This window comes from Parus major, chromosome 7, assembly GCF_001522545.3.
Source record: "Parus major isolate Abel chromosome 7, Parus_major1.1, whole genome shotgun sequence".
Taxonomy (NCBI): domain Eukaryota; kingdom Metazoa; phylum Chordata; class Aves; order Passeriformes; family Paridae; genus Parus; species Parus major.
This window is the reverse complement of record NC_031776.1, coordinates 13827326-13847708: the sequence shown is the minus strand read 5'-3', so window position 1 is coordinate 13847708 and position 20383 is coordinate 13827326. Positions and strand designations below refer to the sequence as shown.

Genomic DNA, 20383 nt, shown 5'->3' with positions numbered 1-20383 from the left:
GGAAGAAAATGGCTCCATCAGTAAATTATGTAAATTGATTCTCCAAAGTTACTAGGAAAATGATAATCAGTTAACTTCTACTTAATACTGTAAAATGCATGACTAGAGTTAGCCCATTGCTTTAATGTGCAATACTTTTGAATTAAGAGGTTATTTTCTGCATTTTTACTAACATTAGATAATAAGCTAAGTTAAACACTTTTGCTGAGTGTATATCTGACTTCAGACTTCAGCAATTTATTACTGAAGATTTACCAGTGAAAATTTTTATTAATGGAAATAGCTAATCAGACAAAACAAAGTTAATGCTTTTTCTCATGTTTATGGCAATGTTTCAGTTTGTGATAAAAGAGGGAAAAAATTGGTGAATTTTGGGCATCATCCTCTTTTTATTGTGGCACAACTTTTCAGGTATTTAAAACCAGTTGCTTTCTCCTTTCAGAGCCTTGAGTGTTTGTGGTCAGAAGACCAGATCTGCTGACACATGGGACCAGAGCTGCTGCCAGTGCCCACACGCCTGCCCGAGACACTGTGTGCAAACCTAGATGGGGGCACTGGCAGCAGCTCTGGCCCCAAGTGTCAGCAGATCTGGTCTTCTGACCAGCCTGGGGAGATTTGCCAGATTTCTGCACATCTCCAGTGTCTGAAGGGGTGAGTGCTGCACCAGTCTTAAAGGGACTTTGCTTTATTTCCTCCTTCCTTTTGGATTAATGCTTTATGGGAAAATAGATTGTGAATCTATATAACTGACAGGTTTGTTAGTGTTTATCAGGTAGCTCAAAATTCAGAAGAAGCAAGCACACATACCATTCTCTCTGGGGAGACAACCTACCTGCAGGAATTTAGCTGATTCCATTTATTTATTTATCATTATATTGTTTATGTATCACATCTGGAAGAAAATACTTACATTTAATTTTTAACTACTTTAATTTTCATATTTCTTAGAGGAAAGCAATAACAGAAGTCAAGTTACCAGGTACGTTTTACATCTGCTAAAACCACCCCCAGCATAGGGAAATAGCAGTTCCTAGTGAGAAACAGTATTGCCTCTCCCTAAAACTAGCACTTCATTGGTTTTAAGATGTTTGGACTTGTAATAAATTTTTGTTATTGGTTGTTGGGAGATAGTACCTATATATTCATTTATTAAACATACCACAGCCCCATGGTGGTTTTTGTAAGCTCTGGGTAATGGGCCAATCTGAACAAGGTTAGTGCCTTTTCTCTGAAGCTGACTTATCATCCTGTGAGGAGGGTGCCTAGAGCTCTGAGGTCTCTTTTTTTCCCCACTCATTCTAAGAGTAAAGTTTGGCTGTGCCCAAGGACAAGAACTCCTTCCCAAAGTCCTTCTGGAGTGTCAGCATGCATAATGTCCCTTGGAAAGTGGTGGGGACAGTCCCTGCAGTGCTCGGAATAGTACAGAATGCTCTCTCCAGGGCAAACAGTTTGGAAAGGTTAAATTACTTAAAATCCCATTTATACAGTGAACTAGTGTAGTCAAAGAGCAAGGGGAGTCAAGAATCTAGCAGTGTTTAATATACTTTGCAAGGATTATTTGACAGTCTCTTATTTCTGTGATGCTGAGGAGAGAGAATTGCTGTCCTCCACCTCCCTTCTTGGATCCATTTCCATTGTCTTAGCAAAGGGTAAAAAATACTTGGGTACTGCACTGCAGCTGTGGTGACTTTATATGAAGACAAATTCCTGAGGCTGGAATATTGTGACTGGTCTGAAAAATTGTTGCACATTCTTCTTTCTTCATTTAAATAGAAGCAGCATGGAAATTTTGCAAGGAATGGGGGTGGAAGAAATGTTTTCTGTTTTCCAAAAGTGGGCGAGAGGTTGAAATACAATTGCAATTACATTTTTTGCATATCCTTGATGTAGAGATGAAGCTTGTTTGGATGGAGCTTTTCACTATTTTATTTCTATTGTCTTAATCACAGTTTTTGAGACCTTATACACTCTAAATAGAGGTGAATAAGAGCTTAGCTGGAAGGCCCCACTGTTGAAAGCTGAATGTCTGGTTTTCCAGCAAGCAGTAAGCTCAGCTGATGTATATATTCACAACGTAGGTGCTGTCACAGCACTGGTTTTCAAGAACAGATGTGTTAGGATACACATTAATGCACAAAAGACTTGTAAATGGCTGCAGCTTGGATGTTGCAAAAAATAGTGGTCTGTATTTAGGGCAATTTATTTCCTCTTCTGGCAAAGTTCTGAAGTGGGAATGCTTTATCAGTCTTTGCTACTGAGTGCCCTGGGACCTTTTATTGAAGCATTGAAGCAAATCAGCTTTCACCTGGCAGAAGGGGATGAGAAGGGACCATTCAATCCATTGAATTCTGTCACTGCAGCCGGCGCAGATCCTCAGTGCTGCCTTTGGAGTCAAGACAGAAAATAGGAGCTGATGCAAAGAGTGATTTTTGAGCCATCACCCTTTGTCAGAGGGCATTGATTCCCTAAACACCTCAAGAGTGTGAGGGAAACAAATGTGAACTCCTTCCCTCTGTTTTTATTGCCTTCTAATGAGCTTTGTGAAACCCAGCAAAAGGGTGTTACCAGTTTATGACTCTGCCAAGGCAGCAAGGTGGAGTTGCATGTGGGAATGAAGCCTTGTTTAATCAGGTTTTGTAACTACTTTGATACAATTTTAGCTGAAGCGTGTTCAGTCAAGCAGTTCCTGGTTTAATGCACATACTGTTTCGGCTTCAGTTGCAGGTTTCAGAATTTATCAAACACCTATGCAATAGCTAGTTTTTACCATTGCACATTGATCATCTGTAAATATGCCTCTAGTAACTGTACATTGTGTTTTTATTTGCTTTTAATTTAGGAAACCAGTTTTAGATGTCAAATCTGCCCTGAAGTCTACTGAAGTTTTGGGTAGGCTTTAAAGATGAAAAAATTCAATCCTCAGCTTGAGCCCCCAATAAAGGCAGGCAAGCAGAGCAGTAAGCAGAGATTTTCCCTCTCTAGTATCACAAGCATGGCATAGTTTTTAGCCAAGAAAACAGGGGTTTCTTGACTTCCCTCTTAGATCTAGAGGGGGAATATCTCCATTGTGAGGTGTAGCGGGGACAGGGTTGTTTGAGAGCAGAAGCACCCCAGGGAAGCTCACAGGTGAGCAGGATCTAAGCTGCACAGCAGCCTGGCAGGTTCTCAGCAGTGACAGCCTGATACCAGGGCACACCTCCCCTATTGGGAACACACACACAGGCTACAGAGAGCTTGTGGCAGTGGAAGGTTGTTATTTGTAGGCAATGGGAAGGTTTATGCCTTGTGTTTGCAATTGCACTTGAGCAAATATACAGTGAAATTGTACTTTATCCTCTTTGTTCAGTTGTTGAACCCCCAGGTTTCTTCCCCAAGAATCATAGCTTCTTTTTCTTGTTTCTCTTGATTTCTTGATTTAACATCTATAGCCAAAACAAGGCACCTACAAATATCCGAGGATTTATAGAGCTGCTTTTTGGTTTTGTTTTACTTCAAAAACAAACAGTAAACTCAAAACCCCCTAGATTCTAAAGTGCTTCTGAGGAAAAAAAAACAAGTTGGGGTTTGGGGTTTCTTTTTCCTGAGAAGGGAACATCTTATAATTAGGAAAAAAAAAAAGAAATTAATGTTTGTACAAGTGAATTATAGCCTGCAAAGTAGCTTGACTGTTTTCAGCTGAAAGCTGCTTTGGAAGCTTAACATGGGATTAATTTTTGAAGTATGCCTGGACTATCCAGAAGTTAATTGATGGACTGTGAGCTATACCCACTTAAAAGGCACAGATAGGGAAATCAGTGCATTCTCCATGAGAGGCTCCTAATGATTTCCTTTCAGAGAATGTGCACACTATCTTAATTATACAGGAGCCTACGTAAAGGTACCATTGGATTGCATCCAATGAAAGCTAAAACAAACAATATGACAACAAAAAGGGCACTTGCGTCATTTCACTTTAGCATTTATAAGACAAACAATAACTAGCAAATAAAAAGCTGCTAGCCTATGGTGTGCTTACCAGTGCCAGGATCCTTATTCCTCCACATGTAATCTTTAAAACAAAGAACTACATATCAGAAAATGCTGGGACAGTCTTTTATTATTTTTTTTTTTGTCTGCACAAAAGTAAGACCATCTTACAGCAAGGAGACATGTTTCCTGTGGTGCTCTGCTGGCTCCATGTGATTAATGACCTCACAGATAAGTCTTTCTGTGTGAATGTGATCTTCTCCTGTGTGCACAAGGGCACACAGCCACTAAAAAAAAAATATGTATGAGAAGGAATGGATGATAAAGCTAGCAGTGAAACTGAGGTGCTGGAGCATTATCATTAGAGATGCCATTGTTTTGTGCAAAGTGTAGATTTCAGCATATCCAGTAATGGTGATTAAAATGATGGGTTTTCCTACATGGTATGCCTTGCCACTCTGATCAAATCTGCCTTGTGAAATTCTGTATCCACGAGATCCTGAGATACAGCTTTGGAGATGGGTTAACATGTAGGTTCAGCTGTGGAAGTACACTGCTAACATGCTTATTCTACCAACCAAGTGGAAAAATGTCCAGATCTTTGCATACTATTTCCTAAAAGGGTACTTATATGGCTTCAAATGTCAGGCCACTCTGGCATTTTTCTGCACCTTTGATATTTTGGTGATTCCATTCAAATGTTTCTCAAAAAACTCTTGCCACAAAGAAACACTTATCACAATGTTACTTAGCATCGTGGCATCACCAAACCCCCTGGATTCTGTTGGGGAGCTCTCTTGAGAGGATGGAAGATAGAGGAAAGAGTTCTCTCTCATCCCCATCAGCCTTTCTTACCTTCCTTCATCTGATCACCTTGGAAATTATCCCTTGAAAACTTCAGCTTTTCCTTGAAGCTGCAGAGTGCCATGGCAGGCTTCAGAGCCACCTCCTCCAGCTTTGGGAGGAAGAACCTGCTGTAGTGCCTCCTGTGCTCCCTTCAGGGAACACCCAGACATACACTTGCTGCACACAGGGCACTTTGCTGTGTCCCAGCATTTTCTGAGGGGTGCAGAGCACAGTTTCTGTAGGAAGACAGGAAGATCCACAGGCCTCTTCCAGATTTGCATGAGTCAAAAGCTCTGAAAGGTCTGCATGTGGCAGGACAGAATCAATAGGCATCAGCATGACAGCAGTGACACTCAATACAGGTTAGACATTAATCTACAACACCTCTCATCTCTACAGAGTATAGTGCAGAGGAAGGGAGGACCACAAATGGCATGTTTTGAACTACAAAACAGCTGCCTCCATTCATGGAGAGGTCAAAATAATCTTCAACATTAATAATTAATTGTTTAATGTAATTCACATTTTCCAGTGCTAGTGAAGCCTAACTGATATATGAACAGTGTTTTAAAACCAAATTCTTGTTCCTGTCAGGAAGCCCCAATTCAAGATGCACTGATCCATTCCTTCCCATAGTGAGATTAGAAGCTTGTTGAAAAGAGGGACTTGCACTGAGCACACCACCACAGACCAGTGTGTCCTGCTAGAGCAGCACACACAGCCTTGGGAAATGTCATGTTCTTATCCTTCAGCTAGTGTGTTCTGTAGCATCTCCCCAATTCAAACTAACTCCTAACTTATTTACACAAAAGGTGGAGTCCTCATCTTTGGCAGGACAGGTTTTTTTCTCATCCTTCTGTATCTACCAGCCTGAATTTTCTACCTGTGATAATTGAATCATTCCCATAGTAAATGACTGTGTACTTGCAGAGAGACATAAGTACTGAAGTGTGGGAGTGCTGCCTGACTGCAGGGAAGTGGGAAACTGCAGCTCTGTGTGTTTAACCTGGGGAACATGCAGTCATTGACTCTTCCCAGTGCACAGCAAGGAAGGAAAGTTTTCCTCTGGCTAACAGCTAATTTGAAAGAGATTAATTTATATTTTTGGACACTGCACTTGGAATTCCAGTTAATAAAAATATTAATATTTTGAATATGGACAATTAATGGCAGAATTCAGGGACTGGAACTATGTGAGTTTGAATTAATTAGTGCTCTAAAGGGAGCTGAACAGATAAAGCCCTCTGATAATGTAACACCAGAAGGCTTGAACTTCCTTATAACAGAATAATTTCTCTAGGCAGGACAAACTTTGCTCCCATTTATTTTTGGTGTCAGGTTTACCACTATCAGCCCCTGCTATGCCCTTTGAGGAGCTAAGTTTAAAGTTAATGGGACTTCTGTGCACAAAGGGTTGGCCAGCAGTAACTGCAGACAGCAATGAGGTGCCTGATTAGTGCAAAACGTGACGTTTTCGCTACTTGGCCTCCTGCCCTGTGGCAGCTACTTCTGTTGAGCACATCAAATGAACTCATGTAAGTCACCAAAGAATGGCAGGCCAGGAATGGCAATTGGTTGTTACTGGATCAGACCAGCTTCTGACCAGTCAGCTAAGGAAATATCCTGTACCACAAACACTGAACTTTTAAAAATACTTAAAAATACATACAGTGAAATAAAGTTGTTAGACTGGAAAATCCTCTTTAGCATGATACCATCTGACCATTAAATGTCTATGGAAAAGAGTTGAAATAGCATAGTGTCTCATCAAAAAATTATTGAATTGTGTAAATAAATCTTTCTTTAGAATTTATTGATTGGTGTGGAAGAGCTTGTGAAGTCAGACATGCTTGTTTGTCTTTAGGCAACTTCACACAGGAAATTTGGCCTTTACACAATCCTCTGACTACCCCCAAATTCAGAGTAGTTAATGCATACTACAAGAGAAAAATCACTAATTTTTTCCTTTTATTCCAGCTTCATTTTAATCAGATTATAAACCAGCCTTTTAAACGCAGAAAAAAATTTCTTCTGTTGCCTTCTACAATGGTTTTTAATTGGCAGTCTATTGTTGGACAAAGGTTATCTCAAAGGAGCTGTAACACCTGCATCCCCTCCCTCCCTCCTTCCCATGCTACTGCTGCCATGGATCAAATGGATACCAATGCTCTTCTGAGCTCAATCATTTGAACTGATGTCTCAGCACTGAGTGAATGAGATTTATAGCAAATAACATGAATTTCTTAAGACTGTCTAGCACATCTTAGCTGTGGTTTTGCTTTTGGCAACTCTTACTGGTTTCTGTTTAGAATTTTCTCCTGATGCTTTTTGTTTTACGGCTTGTCACAGCTATAGGATAAATTGGTCAACACCTTAAAGTCAATACTGTTATCACTCTGGAACTCCTTGTACTGCCCAGGGAAAGAAAATGCATTTAGAGCTGAGTCAAGCCCAGAAATGAATTAGCACATTGGGTAAATATCTGACAGCACATTTTTAAAAGTAACTAGTCACGCACCCTGAGCTGTTCACATTCAGATGACGAGCAAGGAACATGTCCTCTGGGCTTGCTTATGGACAGCCTTTGTGTCAGCTTGCTGCGTATGTTTGTTAATCTTATTTGCTATGAAAACAGGTATTAAATGGATCCTTTTCTTCTCCTCCTCCTGTCATAATTTCTGATCTCACTGGCCAATTTCAGCCCAGCTCTAGAGAGGGAAGAGGACTTAATGACGCTAGGTAGTCATTCTACATGATACAGATAGTTGGAGAACTGAGATGCAAAGGTTGCACCATGAAGTTGCTCGTTGTCTGGCAATAGGGAATATATAGAACAGACACATTACAAATGGTCCAATGATGAAAGACTTAATGCAAAATATCCAATCTAAATCCATAGAAAATACGACATCATTATATTATGAATAATATTTATTATTCATAAATGAATAATATTCATTATGGAGCTGATGAGATTTTATTTCACTGATTCATTGCAAAATTAATTCAGTGAGTTTTCTAAATGGGTTTGGAAGGAAATGTACAGTAAGTTGGTCAGATCTGGATACGCTGAGTTCCCTTGTTTTGTATCCCTGCAGTTCGCTGAGAGTGTGGACAGCGTACTATTTCCTACCTCAGTGCATGTTAGAAAGCTTAATTATTCTAAACACACCCAGTTTTATCAGGGATCCCAATGAGAGCAGAAACAGCATAAAATATCAGCTGAGTGCTTTTGAATGTGAAAGATAAGATAAAGAAAGATCTTTTAAGTGCAGATAAATATGTCTCTCCTTTATTTTTCATGTGTAGTTCCTTTATCAGCCATTTGGAACACACAAGATTTAAAACATATGAGCAGTAACAGTATTTGTAACTGAAGTTACCATCTTAATGTATTTCAGCTGTAAAAGTAGAGAACAGAATCCTACAGTGCAGGAGACAGATGCATAAATGGACATGACCCTAGTGCCATAGTCTTGTATGGGCAGTGCTCAGAACGGGAATGAAGACAGTTGCTAAATTTAAAGAAAGAGAGAAAATGTACAGAATTTGCTTTAAAATTAACAATAGCCTTAATTTCCTGAATCAGTGGATTTGTTTCCTTTGCCTGATCTCTTGGTAAAGATACGAACATCAAAAATTACAGCTGTCCACTGACATAATTCAGTGACATGAAGTGCATTTACTTCCTGAAAGATTTAAAGCTGCTTTTCCCTCTTCCCCATGCTGCTTGTTTTCACACATTTAAGTGTACTTGGCCTCAGTTCTCTCCATCTGACTCGGTGGTGCAGCTGTAATCCACTTCAGTACAGATATCCGGCTCTTCCTTTAGAAACTTCCTCTTGCTATGCTATAGCTCTTGTAAACGCCCTGGAGGAAGTGGCTTTTTTCCTCCTTCCTACTCCTTGCAAGAGGTCCCAAAAGTACAAGTGCCTTAATAAACCAGACAACATTTGGTTTGAAAAGAGCCTGGAGATGTAGTTTGCATTAACTTTAAGGCATTTGTTTCTTACCTTATAGAAACATCATGCATATCACTCATGTTTAAACAAAATTACTGGCAAAGCTGTAGAAGCTGTAGACACAGTGTCCTAACGCTTTAATTTATTAGAGTAAAACTGCCAGGTTGCTTTTCATCCTTTCTACTCTACATATTTGAGAGAGAACATCTGTCTGGCAACAGTAATGCTTCCAAGTCAAGTCAAGTATATTTCTTTCTTCACAGAGAAGGATAGCTGAATGATACCCTAGATGTAATTATCTTTCACTTGCAGCATTTCCCTTTAAGTATGTAATTTTAAAACTAAAAATTTAGGAAAAATATAGCATGCATATTATTTTTTGTTTCATGGCACAGTTTTGATTATTTATCATCTTGTGTTATATATATTTTATAGGATAAAAGGAGATGGTCTGTTCTGCCTAAGCAACATAGTGCTCTGGTTACTCAATTTGGTCCTGGCAAGACAGGATGATACGAAAACAACTGAAAACAAACATTTTTAAGCATGTTAAGAAAATTCCCAAAGGTCTGAAATGGCAGATACTATGAGTGTGCTTGGTGTCAGCAATGTGAGAGAGACAAGGCTTTTAAAAGGCCTAAAATAATAGACAATGGCCTAAAAGGCAAAGAAAAAAAAGAGTAATTTCCACTGGTAGAGAGAAGACTACAGATGCTCTGTAAAAGACAGAGGTGCTGATTGATCTCCTACCTAGATGGATCAGGGAGCTTAGATATACATGGAGAAGCTGGGAAGTTGCCAAATCGACTTGAAGAAAGGCAGCAGCACCTTCCCAGCTACCAACACTCTGGAGGAGCTCTGCAAGGACTTCCAGCCTTTTGCTGTCCTTTGGAGATGCAGGATGGAAGAGCCAGGAGACAAAACTCCACACCCCTGTGGTGGGCCATCTGAACAGAAGACTGCAAAAGGCACTGGTGGACCCTTTCTCTTGACATGGACTAGATACTACCATGTCTGGCCAGGTTGTCTTTCTCGTTTAGTGCACAGAAGAGGCCTCAGTAGACTTTTTAATTTTTTTTTTATTTTTATTTTTTTTTAAATTGGCTTAGAAAGAAATTGCTTAATTTAACAAAGTACATTTACTAAAATGGAGCTGTGGAAACTTTAAAGATGTGCATGACAGTGGGTTGTGTGTTTCTTCATGCATTCTCCAGCTCTTAAACACGGACCTTGCCAAAGCAAATAACTGCACAGTATTTATCATAGCTTTGTTACTATGTAGGAATATTTTTTCTTTCAATGCTTGCAAAGGTGAACTATTTGTTAGCTCCTCCTCTCTTCTGTCTGCCAATAATATGGAAATCCAATTGTGGTCATGAAACATTGCTGACTTAGAGCTGCAAGTCCCAGGATCAAACCACATTAGGCAGCAGCATGGAGTTTCTCCCCTTGTCAAGAACCGGTTTTACTGCCACGTGAAAGACCAACAGAAGGTTTTTGTCACATTGCACTACTTCTCTGAATGCACACTTATGAAATAACTCCCATTACTCCTGTCAATGGATGACACAGGGAACAGAGAGAGTTTTGAGGGGTGTTTCTGGTGGGGTCTTTTTTTTGGTTTTTTTTTCTGTGTGGGTTTTTTGGGGAGGGGTTCGTTGTTTGGTTTGGTTTCTTGGGGGTTTTATTTATTTATTTATTAATTTCATGTTCTTTCTGTTTTTGTCTTTTAAACCTACTCTTAGTTACTCTGTTTCATAGCTTCTGTGTGTGTTACACATTTGTCACTGTGTCTCCTCTGTGGTAGGACCTGCCAATGGGGCTTTGATGGCTGATCCTCTCGTAGATGGTCATCCCAAGAGCTTAGCCCTAAGCTGAGCTGGAAAACAGAGCAAACAGATTCCAGATCTCACCAGTCCTGATCTCACCAGCACATTTTGATCCCATTTCCTCCAATCCTCCTCCAGCACTGGATGCCTGCAGTTCCTGGGAAGGCAGCATGGGACAAAGCATAGGGTCTGACCAAGGACCCAGCTCTGTAGCCTGGAAATATTTCTTTGGATTCCAGAGGTTTATCCCTATCTCCCCATGCTGTATGGAGGGATACAGATAAATTGTGTAATCCTTCTTGAACACTGGAGGCTCTGCTGGTGTACAGAACTAGCAGGGGCATGATGCACTCAAAAGCATGGGGAAGCCTTGTCCAAGTGTAGTAGGGAAATGTTCCTTACAGTGCACTCAGACATAGGAACAAGTGCCCATGGGAACTGGTGGAAGCACATCATTTATATATTTGAGTTATGTAGGAATGTATCTTTTCACATAATATTGCATCTGAAAGAATTCTCTGCAGGCAAAAAATTGAATTAAATCTTCTTCAAAGGTTTTTGTTCTTCTAAGAAAAAAAGACAATGACTTAGTGATATTTGTTGCACTATAAGTACTTCTCTGTGTGTGTATTTACACACACATTCATATGCTCAGAGCCAGTACCCAGATGACAAATGTGAGAATTATTCTTAAAATGTGTCTGTCTGTTTTTACTTGGTAGTACTTAGTAGTACTGCTAATGGTGCTGTGGTTATAAATCTTCCTTTAGGAATTTATAACATAATGTAAAGGACAGTTTATCCCTGATGTCATTAATGCCTACACAGTGTTTTATTTGAATAGTTTCAAAATAATTTTGGGGAAAAAAGGTTGGTCTAATTTAAGTGACAAGATGACATGAATTTTTTCCCAATCAATTATTGCTTTGAAGTGCAACTAACAAATTGCATTCTGAAGAAAGAGAAACTTTTGTTATGGAACAAATTGACTTCTTGATTACAAGTAGTAAAAGAAATAACAAGCCAGATATTTTCCTTGAAAAAATGTTCTGCTTAATATAGGATTTGATTGTGCAATCCTTACTCATATAGAAACAAAAGGGATCTTGCTGGTGTGGTGTGAAGATGCAAGAGAGAGCCCAGTGTTGTACTGGCAGGACTTCATTGCAAAAAGCTATTGGCTGCTGTTTACATTTCTGACATTCTCTGAGTAAGTGTTGTCACAACAGACAAGCAATTATAGACAATAATGTCAGTAATTTGTGGATTAAGGACTCCTTAAGGATGTATTGGCACGGCCAGACAGTAGCTGCTTTTAGCTTGCAACTGTTCACCCTTAGCTGTGCCAGTGAAATTGTAACTTTCAAGAAGAAATTGTGCTCCCTCTTAGGCAGCAAACAATGGCAGGGGTTAAACTTCTCTAGGCTCTCCCTGCCTCTCTTACAGCGCTCATCCAGGCAGCTCAGCCGCAAAGGGCCATTTCTTAATAGGTACATCTATTTATGCATACGCATAAAATGGAAATATTGGCCATTATGTCGAAGTATGCTGTGCTAGGCACTTGCCAACAAAGCCAGAAAATTCGGATTTTAAGATTCCAGTACTATAAATACACCTGTGAGGAACCTCATCCAAAGCCCAAGCCCCAGCATGCTGTTACAGAGGGCACAGGACCTGTGCCGACCCTCTGACTCGCCATTCGGGACACCCGTGGCTCAGCATATCCTCCATATTATCTTATCCAAAATCTGTAGTGCGTGAAACATGCCCTGCTGAGAAAACGATTTGATTATTTTGAGGATCAACAAGAAATATTCAAACGCAGTTTGCTCTTTTTAAAAGAAATTCAAAAATACCATCTCAAAACATGTACAGAAATGATGTGTATTTTCAGGTCAAGTTAAATACAAACATATTTTGTTTGTCATTTGTGCTACTGTTCTTCTGGTTTTATTTCAATACAAACCATTCAGAAAATTAGAGTGTGTTTAGGAAAATGACTTGTGATGAGGGGAAATTTATCTTGGTAAGGCTGTATATGTGTAATGTAGCGAGTGGGCTGGAGGGGTTTAGGAAAAACAATATTTTTTTTTCTCATAAAGTCAATTTTTTATTTTATAGGGGATATTTTCACTGAAATCCCTTGAAAGGCTTTAACTATAAAGCTAGATAATCAAAGAATATCTATTGAGTACCATTAGCCTGGTTCATACAAAGGTAGATTTGCCCTTTAAACATGAAGTACGTCATGTGCCTGGCTGTCAACACCAGTTTTACAACTCCAGAGAACACGGGTTAATTTTACTGCTTGTGTTTATTAATTCAGCATCTTTTCATGAGAATGTTGTAAAAGGCCTTTTTCAAAAGCTTACTTCTCCCGGGCTCCGCGGCTGGAGGTGAGCTGGCTGGGCGTGCAGGGTTCCTCCCGCAGTGTCGGTGTGGCGGTGTGAGCGCGGGCAGGACAGCAGTGCCCCACTGCCCAGGGTGGGCACCAGCGGGCCTCTATCCCCCAGAGACTGGCCGGGCCAGAGGCAGCCGGGCTGGCCAGGGCACCTGGCACGGGGCTCTGGCTGCAGGCACCTTGGCTAGCACCTCAAGCAGTGCTTAACAAATGGCACTCGGCCCCCGCGGTGACAGCAGCCTTTAGTGCGGCACCTCCTTCCCGCATGTGGAGACTCGATGGTCTTTTGCTGGCTTTGCAGTTGTTTCTGGTGGCTTAAGTACGTCCTGAAGGAGAGGACAAAAGCTTCAAACGCACTTAAAGAGTTTAAAAGGCCGGGTTTGGTGCTTCTGATGTCCCTGCAGCCCCCAGCCTGAGCCCGAGCAGAGGCTGATCTAATTTCACGCCCCTGGAAGCGAGGCAGAAGGCTGTGTGTACCCATACACATCCTGTATCTTTTCCTTGTGTCTCCTCTCCCCTCCCCACTCCCGCTCCCCCAGGATAAAACCCTGCAAAGTCCCTTTTCGCCGCTCTGCATCCTTTTAGTTTGGAAACATCCTCTACGGGCCCAGGCCACGGGCGGCCCCTCTGAGCCTGGCCGGGCTCGAGCGGCCGCGCTGCCGCAGCGGGCCCGACCCCGCATCCTTGCCCCGCATCCCTGCCCCGCATCCCTGCCCCGCATCCGCACCGAGACGGGGCCCGGCCGGAGGGAGGCCCCGCTCTGCCGCCAGCCCCGCCGCCGTCACGTGGCCGCCGAGTTTTCTCATCCCGCAGCGGTATGAGGAAGTCAGAGCCGCCGCCGCCGCCCGCAGCCCCGGCGGGCTCAGCCTCCTCCGCCGCCTCTCCGCGGCGCGACATGTGAGTACCGCGGGTAGCCGGGCCCCCCGAGCTCTGTCCGCCCGAGCTGTGCCCCCGGACGCCGGCGGGCCGGGGCTGACACCCGCGGGGCCGGGAGCGCCCGTCCGGGGGATAGCGGTGGCCGGGCGGGGGGCGGGCCGGCGTGTGAGGGCGGGGAGGGGTGGCCGCGCTCCCGGGGGCTGCGCGCGCGGCGGCCCCGCGGCCCCCGGCGGCCCCGCGGCCCCCGGACGGGCGGACGGACAGACGGGCGGACGGACGGCACATCTCCGCTCGCCCGGCAGGCTGCCTCTCTCCGGCACTCGCCTTCCGGCGTGAAGCCCCCGCCGGCGCCGCCGCCCCGATGGAGCAGCCCCCGGCGGCGGAGGAGTGGCAAGGGGCGACCCAGAAGAGGAAGGCCTGGGCCAAGAGCCGCGACTCCTGGCAGGCGTCGGAAGCGGAGGATTTCTCGGCAGCGGCGCTGGCCCGCGGCGAGGAGGAGGAGGAGGAGGAAGAAGAGGAGGAAGAGGAGGAGGAGGAGGATCTCGGCGGCGGCGAGCTGCCGCTGGCCACAGGAGCAGGTCAGTGCCGGGGGCAGCAGCCCGGGGGCTACCGGGACCCCCGCGGGGCGGCCTCGCTGTTACTGACTGTCGGCTTCTCTCTCCTGCTCTGCCCCTAAGGCTGCCTCGGCGTTCCCAACGAGAAGATCGCGATATGGCTGAAGGACTGCAGGTGGGTGCTCCCGCCGGCGCGTCCTGCGGCAGCGCGGCCGGGCAGTGCCGGAGGGGAGGGAGGCGGGCAGGGGCGCGGAGCGGAGCGGGCACCGGCGCTGGCACGGCCGCTCCTCCGGCCCGGTGCGCCGGGAGCAGCGCCGCCAGCCCGCATGGCCACAGGACAGCTAGCGCTCGGCAGCGCTCCTCTCCTTGGCGTCTCGTTAACGACGTGCCTGAAGGCTTTCGGCCGCCGGGGGAAGAACTCAGCACAGGGTCAGGAAGGCATAGTTACTTTGGAAGCTGCAGTGGTTCTCACCGAGGGACTCCGGTTTAAAGCTTCCACTTTTTCCTTGCCTGGTTTTTGGTGCAGATCTCAAGAAACGGTGCTTCCGCGCCATGGCCTCTGCGCTTACGGGCCTGAATTCAGGAGTGATGGCACAGTTTAGACGAACTTAATTAATTTGAGTCTCTTAATGCCTTCTATCATTAACTTGAGCCATGGTATAGGTATTCTGTGTTTCTATTACTGTTGCAAAATTATCTTTGGTGTTTAGGGCAGGTATTGATGGAGTAACTTTTCCTTCATCCTCAGTCACATTAAAGCACAACTGCTACATCGGTATCAGCTGCTTTTGTCCTTTTGCTCCATTCAGTCCTGACAGCCCTTGGAGGCAGAGTTGATGGGGAGAAGCTAACAATGACATTTCAAGACCTCTCCTATTTGATATTTCTGGTTTCTTTCTCCTTTTGAGAGCAGCTACGTTAAGACAAGAATTTACCACTGAGATTAGCTGTGCCTTTGTGATCTCTTGATCCATTAAGCAGCTGACTGATCTTACCCTGTAACTGAAGTGTGGGTTGCTTTAAAGCTACAGGATCCTCCATATAGTTTTCTGCAGATCTTTACAGGCTGTGCCTTGGATAGAGTGTTGGCAGCTACAGGCTTGAAATCTTACTAATCCCCAAAAATACACTGTTCAGACCTGGCAGACCATTCTTCCACAATGCTAGAATGGGAAAAGATTTTTCTTACTTTACCTCATATCTGGTGTCCTGTTGGTCTATTAAATTATTTTCTTAAAAATCAGTATTATGAATTCAGGGCTTTCTTAAAAGTATTTTTTGAGTGGCAAGGGCTAAAATGTAAGGACTGGAGGGGGAAGAGGCCATTGGGGGAGATAGCCTTCCTAATGCTGCACTGCCACTATGTCTAAATCTGCAGGATTTCTGTCCAGAGCCTTCCCTGGCCCTGTAGTCTTTAACATTTCCATACAGAATTTAAGGAGTAGCACAAAGCTGTAAACTGACAACATGAACATCTAATAGATGGCCCAAAATCTTGAGTAATAACACAAAGCTTGCAGTTTCATACCCATGCTTTGGTAACAATCTGTTGTTAAAACTGGCACCACACATTTCTGTGGAATGTGTTTGCATCTCTGGCGATTGTTTCCAAAAATATGTGAATCTTGTTTTACAAATAACAAATGAAGCACAAGTTAACTGTTTTGCTGATAGAGAAATGCAAATTTAGGTAATTCATGTTTGTGAAACCTGTTGCGCTCCTTCCAGAGAAGCCTTTTAAAGTACAGCTATTTACTATTTTAAGTCTTTTCAGAGGAATCTTGTGTTCTCCTCAGAAAGACTTTTTTAAAAAGATTTCCTAAGCAAAGCTTTCAAGGCAGGAGTTAGCCTCTGCTTTGTGGTGTGCAGGGGGCACGCATGCAGGGTGTGCATGTGTGGTTCATGTCTGGAAGATGCAATCCCAGCTGCCTGTGAAGGGCTTCACAATTCCTTGTGTGTTTAAACTGCAGAACAGTTTAATTTTTTTATGCCTAATGTACATGCAAGCAGTTGCTAGCATGTGCAGTAAAGTGATAATTCAGTTTGCAGTGTTATAAGTGATTGTATGTATAGAAACCTTGAACTGATTGTCTCTTGATAACAAGGTACATAGGAAAAGGGGACAGTGTTAACAGAGGATGGAATAGCCCTGCAGATACTACAGTGTTTTGTTTAAAAATAATGATTGTGAAATTTACAATTTGTAAGGTGTTCTCCCTGAAATTTCTTACTTGTTTAATAATACTGCTTTTGCTGTCAAACTTTGATTGCTAAAACATATGGGCATACACAAATCAAGCTTCTGTTTCTGGTTCATGGCAGAGCCTTGTTCTTACAAGTTTGCTCCCTAATAAGTTAATGTGTAGCTATTACTACAAATGAAGATTCAGTTCCTGAATACAGTATTTTCTCTGTTACAGGTTTTCTAACAGTAGTCCTTCACATTTTCTGAGTTTCTGTAGGTGTTTGTGAAATCAGAAGAAAATTGGTACTTTTAAAATCTCATTTTCTGGTTTGAGTTGGCAGCAGCACAAAAAGCCTTAATATCAACCCACTGCATGAATAGATCTGCTTATAAGATTTATTCTTTTGTTTGTTTCTAAAGGCATCAATAGTGTTCAAATATGGATAAAAAGAATTACTAGCTGTCCTTTGATATTTATGTTAGTGGTTTGGGGCTTTTGTTACTTGCCACCTCTGTTTCACATCTGCTTTAGAGGAGAGGAGGGTTCCTAATATCCCATGTTATTTACCTTAACAGATACCCATTTTGTTGTTTTGGGCTTTTTTGTAAAGAAATAACTATCAGCAAACCACAAAAGTGAAAAAGCAAGTGTTTAACATACTGTAATAAGAATTATGGAGGCTTAAAAAATGTCAGATGTTACTCAAGGTCTCTGGTTCATTCATATTTTGGGAATTGCATGCCTTTAAAAAAGGCCTCTTTTTCTCTCTGCCCACTACTTTGAAAAGACATTTTGAAGTAATAAGAAAGCTCATAAAAGCTGAAGCACAAGTGTTTGTATTATACTGATAGATAAAAAGAAATTTTTGTCAACTATTATGATGGTGTGGATTATTTTGATTGAATATATTTAAACTCTGCCAGTAATACAGGGGATGTGGGAGGTATCTAGGAGCCATCTCCTGTAGATATGCAGGAAGTGAGTTCTTGAAATGCCTCAGAAAGAAGAGATTTTTTTTTTTTGCTTCAAGTTTAAAATAAACATGGCTTCTGCCCAGATAAGGTTTTAAAAGCTGAGGTTTAAACACTTCCACGGCACAGTGCAAAACCCTTGTCCTGCTCCGAGAGACCACCTGACCACGATCTGGGATGAGAGGAAGCCTTGAGGCTGTGTGTGGCAGGGAGAGCCCCATCCTGAGGGCACAACAAGTGCAAGGGTCCCCCAGCTCTAATATCCCCAAGTGCCCAGGGCTGCTCTGAGACAGAACCATGGGCCTTGCTGGTGGAAAACAGCCTGGTGCAGAAAGGCAGAGTTATCCATCCATGCTGTTGTCAGAAAGGATTTTTGTGTGGTACTTGTCCGTTCTTTAAACTCATGTTTTGTCTAGTTCTTAGGAGGAAGTTTTTCAAAGGCAGGGGGTGTATGGCAGCTGTCTGCAGCAGTGCAGGTAGGGCAGCAAGGGGTGGTTGACAAGGATGCTTTCCTGGTAGCTGCTAATGTGCTGTAATTGTGACATACTTAATTTCTAAAGGAAAATGCCAGCTTTGATGGATGCTTTTACTGCTTTCTGCCAGCCACTGCCTGCAGCACTGACCTTGGCTGTCAAAGTCAATGCCAGAAAGTTTCTACATCAAAAACATAGAGGCATGGGAGTAGCCACTAGGAAGGGAGAGGGAGCAGGTTGGGAGCGCACCCATCAGAGCTGAGGAGTAAACAACCAGCATGATTATTACCTCAGAACATAAGGATGCTCCTAGTGTGACAGGTTTAAACAATATATCCTAAGTTTTTTCAGACTCTGACTGGACAGACATACAGAAATACAGGAGATCTGAGCCTTGGCAGAGTGTGTCCTGTCACCTGGAATGTGCTTACGCACCTGGATGCTCTGGCTGTTTGCCTTGGAGTCCCACCACAGTGGGGCTTTGCAAAAGGCGTGTTGATTTGAGTTCACTCCGTTATCAGTAGGCTGCATCTGGAGAGAGTGAGATCTTTTCAGAGGGGAAAGAAAAATAAGGTTGTGAAGTGTAAGGTCTGTTAGAAAGCAGATGCAGACTTTCCTTGCTTAATTTGGCTATGGCACCAAAATAAATACTGTATCAGAGCACTGTTTACTTTCAGGTCTTCGGGCAGGTTTATGTGTTTGTCTAATTAAAAATCCAAATGAAACATACATAATGTAGGTGCATAAATCATCTGCTTTCCCCTTCTTTATGAGTATTATATTTCTGAATTTGTTTTGAGCTTTGAAAGTAAATGCTGTGCTACTTAGAAGTGACAAAGCTTTGGTTAAACATATCTGAGAGACAAGGTGTGGAAACATCTAGCTAGTGTCAACAAATACAGTGTGAACCCAGGGTGGGATTGGACCTGTCATTTGTGGGGCTTCTGTTGCTCCTTTCAAGCACCGTAAAGTTTGATAAATCCCCTGCCCTTCAGGCAGCAGCTATGGGAGGGATCATCCAAAAAAGAACTAGAGTGAAGAGCCTATAAAGCACCAGAACTGGCAAGTGACAGCTAACATAGCTGTCAAGACTTTTTATCTTGATTCTTCCTTATTCTTCCTGATCATCAAATACAACTTTTCACCCCTCTCTCCCAAGAAGTTTTAAATATGTAGAAAAATGGCAACAGTTTTTGCTGCATAAATGAGATTGAATTAATCCATTCAAAAATTCACGCTTGTTTTTTTCTGGGTGTTTTGCTGAGAAGTCCATGATTTTCCTTAGCAGGGCTTATTGGCCCTGAAGGTGTTTGAGCTTTGCAGTTATTATGTTTTGTTGTTTTTCTCTGCAAGGTGTATTTATTTAGAGGGCTGGGGATTGTTTAGGAAGTTATTGCCAGTTGTCAGATGTTTGTGCTTTCTGGGGGCGGAGGGAGGGAAGGAGGGAGGGAGGGACAAATGCTGCTATCGCAGACTTGTTACATGCTGTAAGGAAGGACATGAAGCAGCAAGTTTTTTAAGTAGTGTTAATCTCTTCTGTGGTTTCAGAACGCCTCTGGGAGCCTCCCTGGATGAGCAAAGCAATCCTCTGTTGAAGGGTAAGGAAGGGCTTTACCTGCTGAAATCTCTTTTGCTGGAAACTGTTTTCAAGGACATTCATGTGAGACCTGGTGTCTTTAGTAGTGCTACAAACCACAGCCAGGTCAGCGTTGCAGAGTTACTCTCACAGCGGAGCAATTGTGCCTGAGAAACTGGAGAAGGGGGAAAAGAACCTGAATAAGTCTTTCTGGAGATTTTAGTAAGCTCTAAAAATCTCCCAGATGTGCAAACAGGGAGGTGATTTTGTTTCCAAACTGGTGAGCATTAGGCAGTCTCTGCCTCTAGTAACTGTGGTTGCCACACCTGAAAATTTTACTATCTGAGCAGGTCTGAATACTAAAGTTCAAAGTACAGTGGGAATGTGCAGGTAGTGACAGGGTGAAGATGATTTACTTGCTGTGCCTGGAGTCTTCAGCTCCTAATCTGGTACAGGAAGGTGAGAGGGGTATGCCCCAGCTGGACTCAGACTCTGGATGCTCCTGTTCAGATGTCTGGAGGATAAATAATGCAGCAGCAGAAGGCACAGATGTGCTGAGCGGTGAAGTTAATTTGCTTGCACGTTGACTTGGAGGTGTTTCTGAGCACAAAACTAAAGCAGTGTTGTAGTCATTCCCTTTCAAAAGCATTTTGCCATGCTCTGAAATGTAGCTTCTTTCTTCTTAGTGCATTTTAACCGCATGAGTAATGCGGGGATTGCAAATAAAGTCTGGTTATTTCTTG

General features: G+C 43.0%; 2 protein-coding genes across 4 annotated transcripts in view; one reads left to right on the top strand and one right to left on the bottom strand.

The window, feature by feature from the left end:
* Window positions 1-12898: 12898 nt before the first annotated feature.
* On the bottom strand, window positions 12899-14165 carry LOC107207230 (translation initiation factor IF-2-like). Its single transcript, XM_015633993.1, has 2 exons — window positions 13732-14165; window positions 12899-13330 (listed from the first exon to the last, which is right to left on the bottom strand). Exons 1-2 carry the CDS (start codon window positions 14163-14165, stop codon window positions 13189-13191), a joined length of 576 nt encoding a protein of 191 aa, XP_015489479.1. The 3' UTR covers window positions 12899-13188.
* ITPRID2 (ITPR interacting domain containing 2) overlaps window positions 13837-20383 on the top strand; it is a 39010-nt gene continuing 32463 nt past the window's right edge. The window contains exons 1-4 of one of the 3 annotated variants that reach the window (XM_015635019.2): window positions 13837-13901; window positions 14183-14458; window positions 14558-14609; window positions 19613-19662. In XM_015635019.2, coding sequence (XP_015490505.1) covers window positions 14242-14458; window positions 14558-14609; window positions 19613-19662 — 319 coding nt within the window. In that variant the 5' untranslated portion in view covers window positions 13837-13901; window positions 14183-14241. Of the gene's footprint in view, window positions 13902-14103; window positions 14459-14557; window positions 14610-19612; window positions 19663-20383 lie in introns of those variants that run through there. The other 2 variants (XM_033515962.1, XM_033515961.1) reach the window with 2 other exon arrangements.

What these genes read in the sequence shown, in the direction of transcription:
- LOC107207230 (XM_015633993.1), bottom strand. Translation starts at nt 14,165, where the DNA reads ATGTGCCGTCCGTCCGCCCGTCTGTCCGTCCGCCCGTCCGGGGGCCGC. An exon ending in TCCGGCCGGGCCCCGTCTCG is followed by an intron (nt 13,331 to 13,731) that starts GTGCGGATGCGG and finishes CCTCTCCTTCAG; the next exon opens with GACGTACTTAAGCCACCAGA.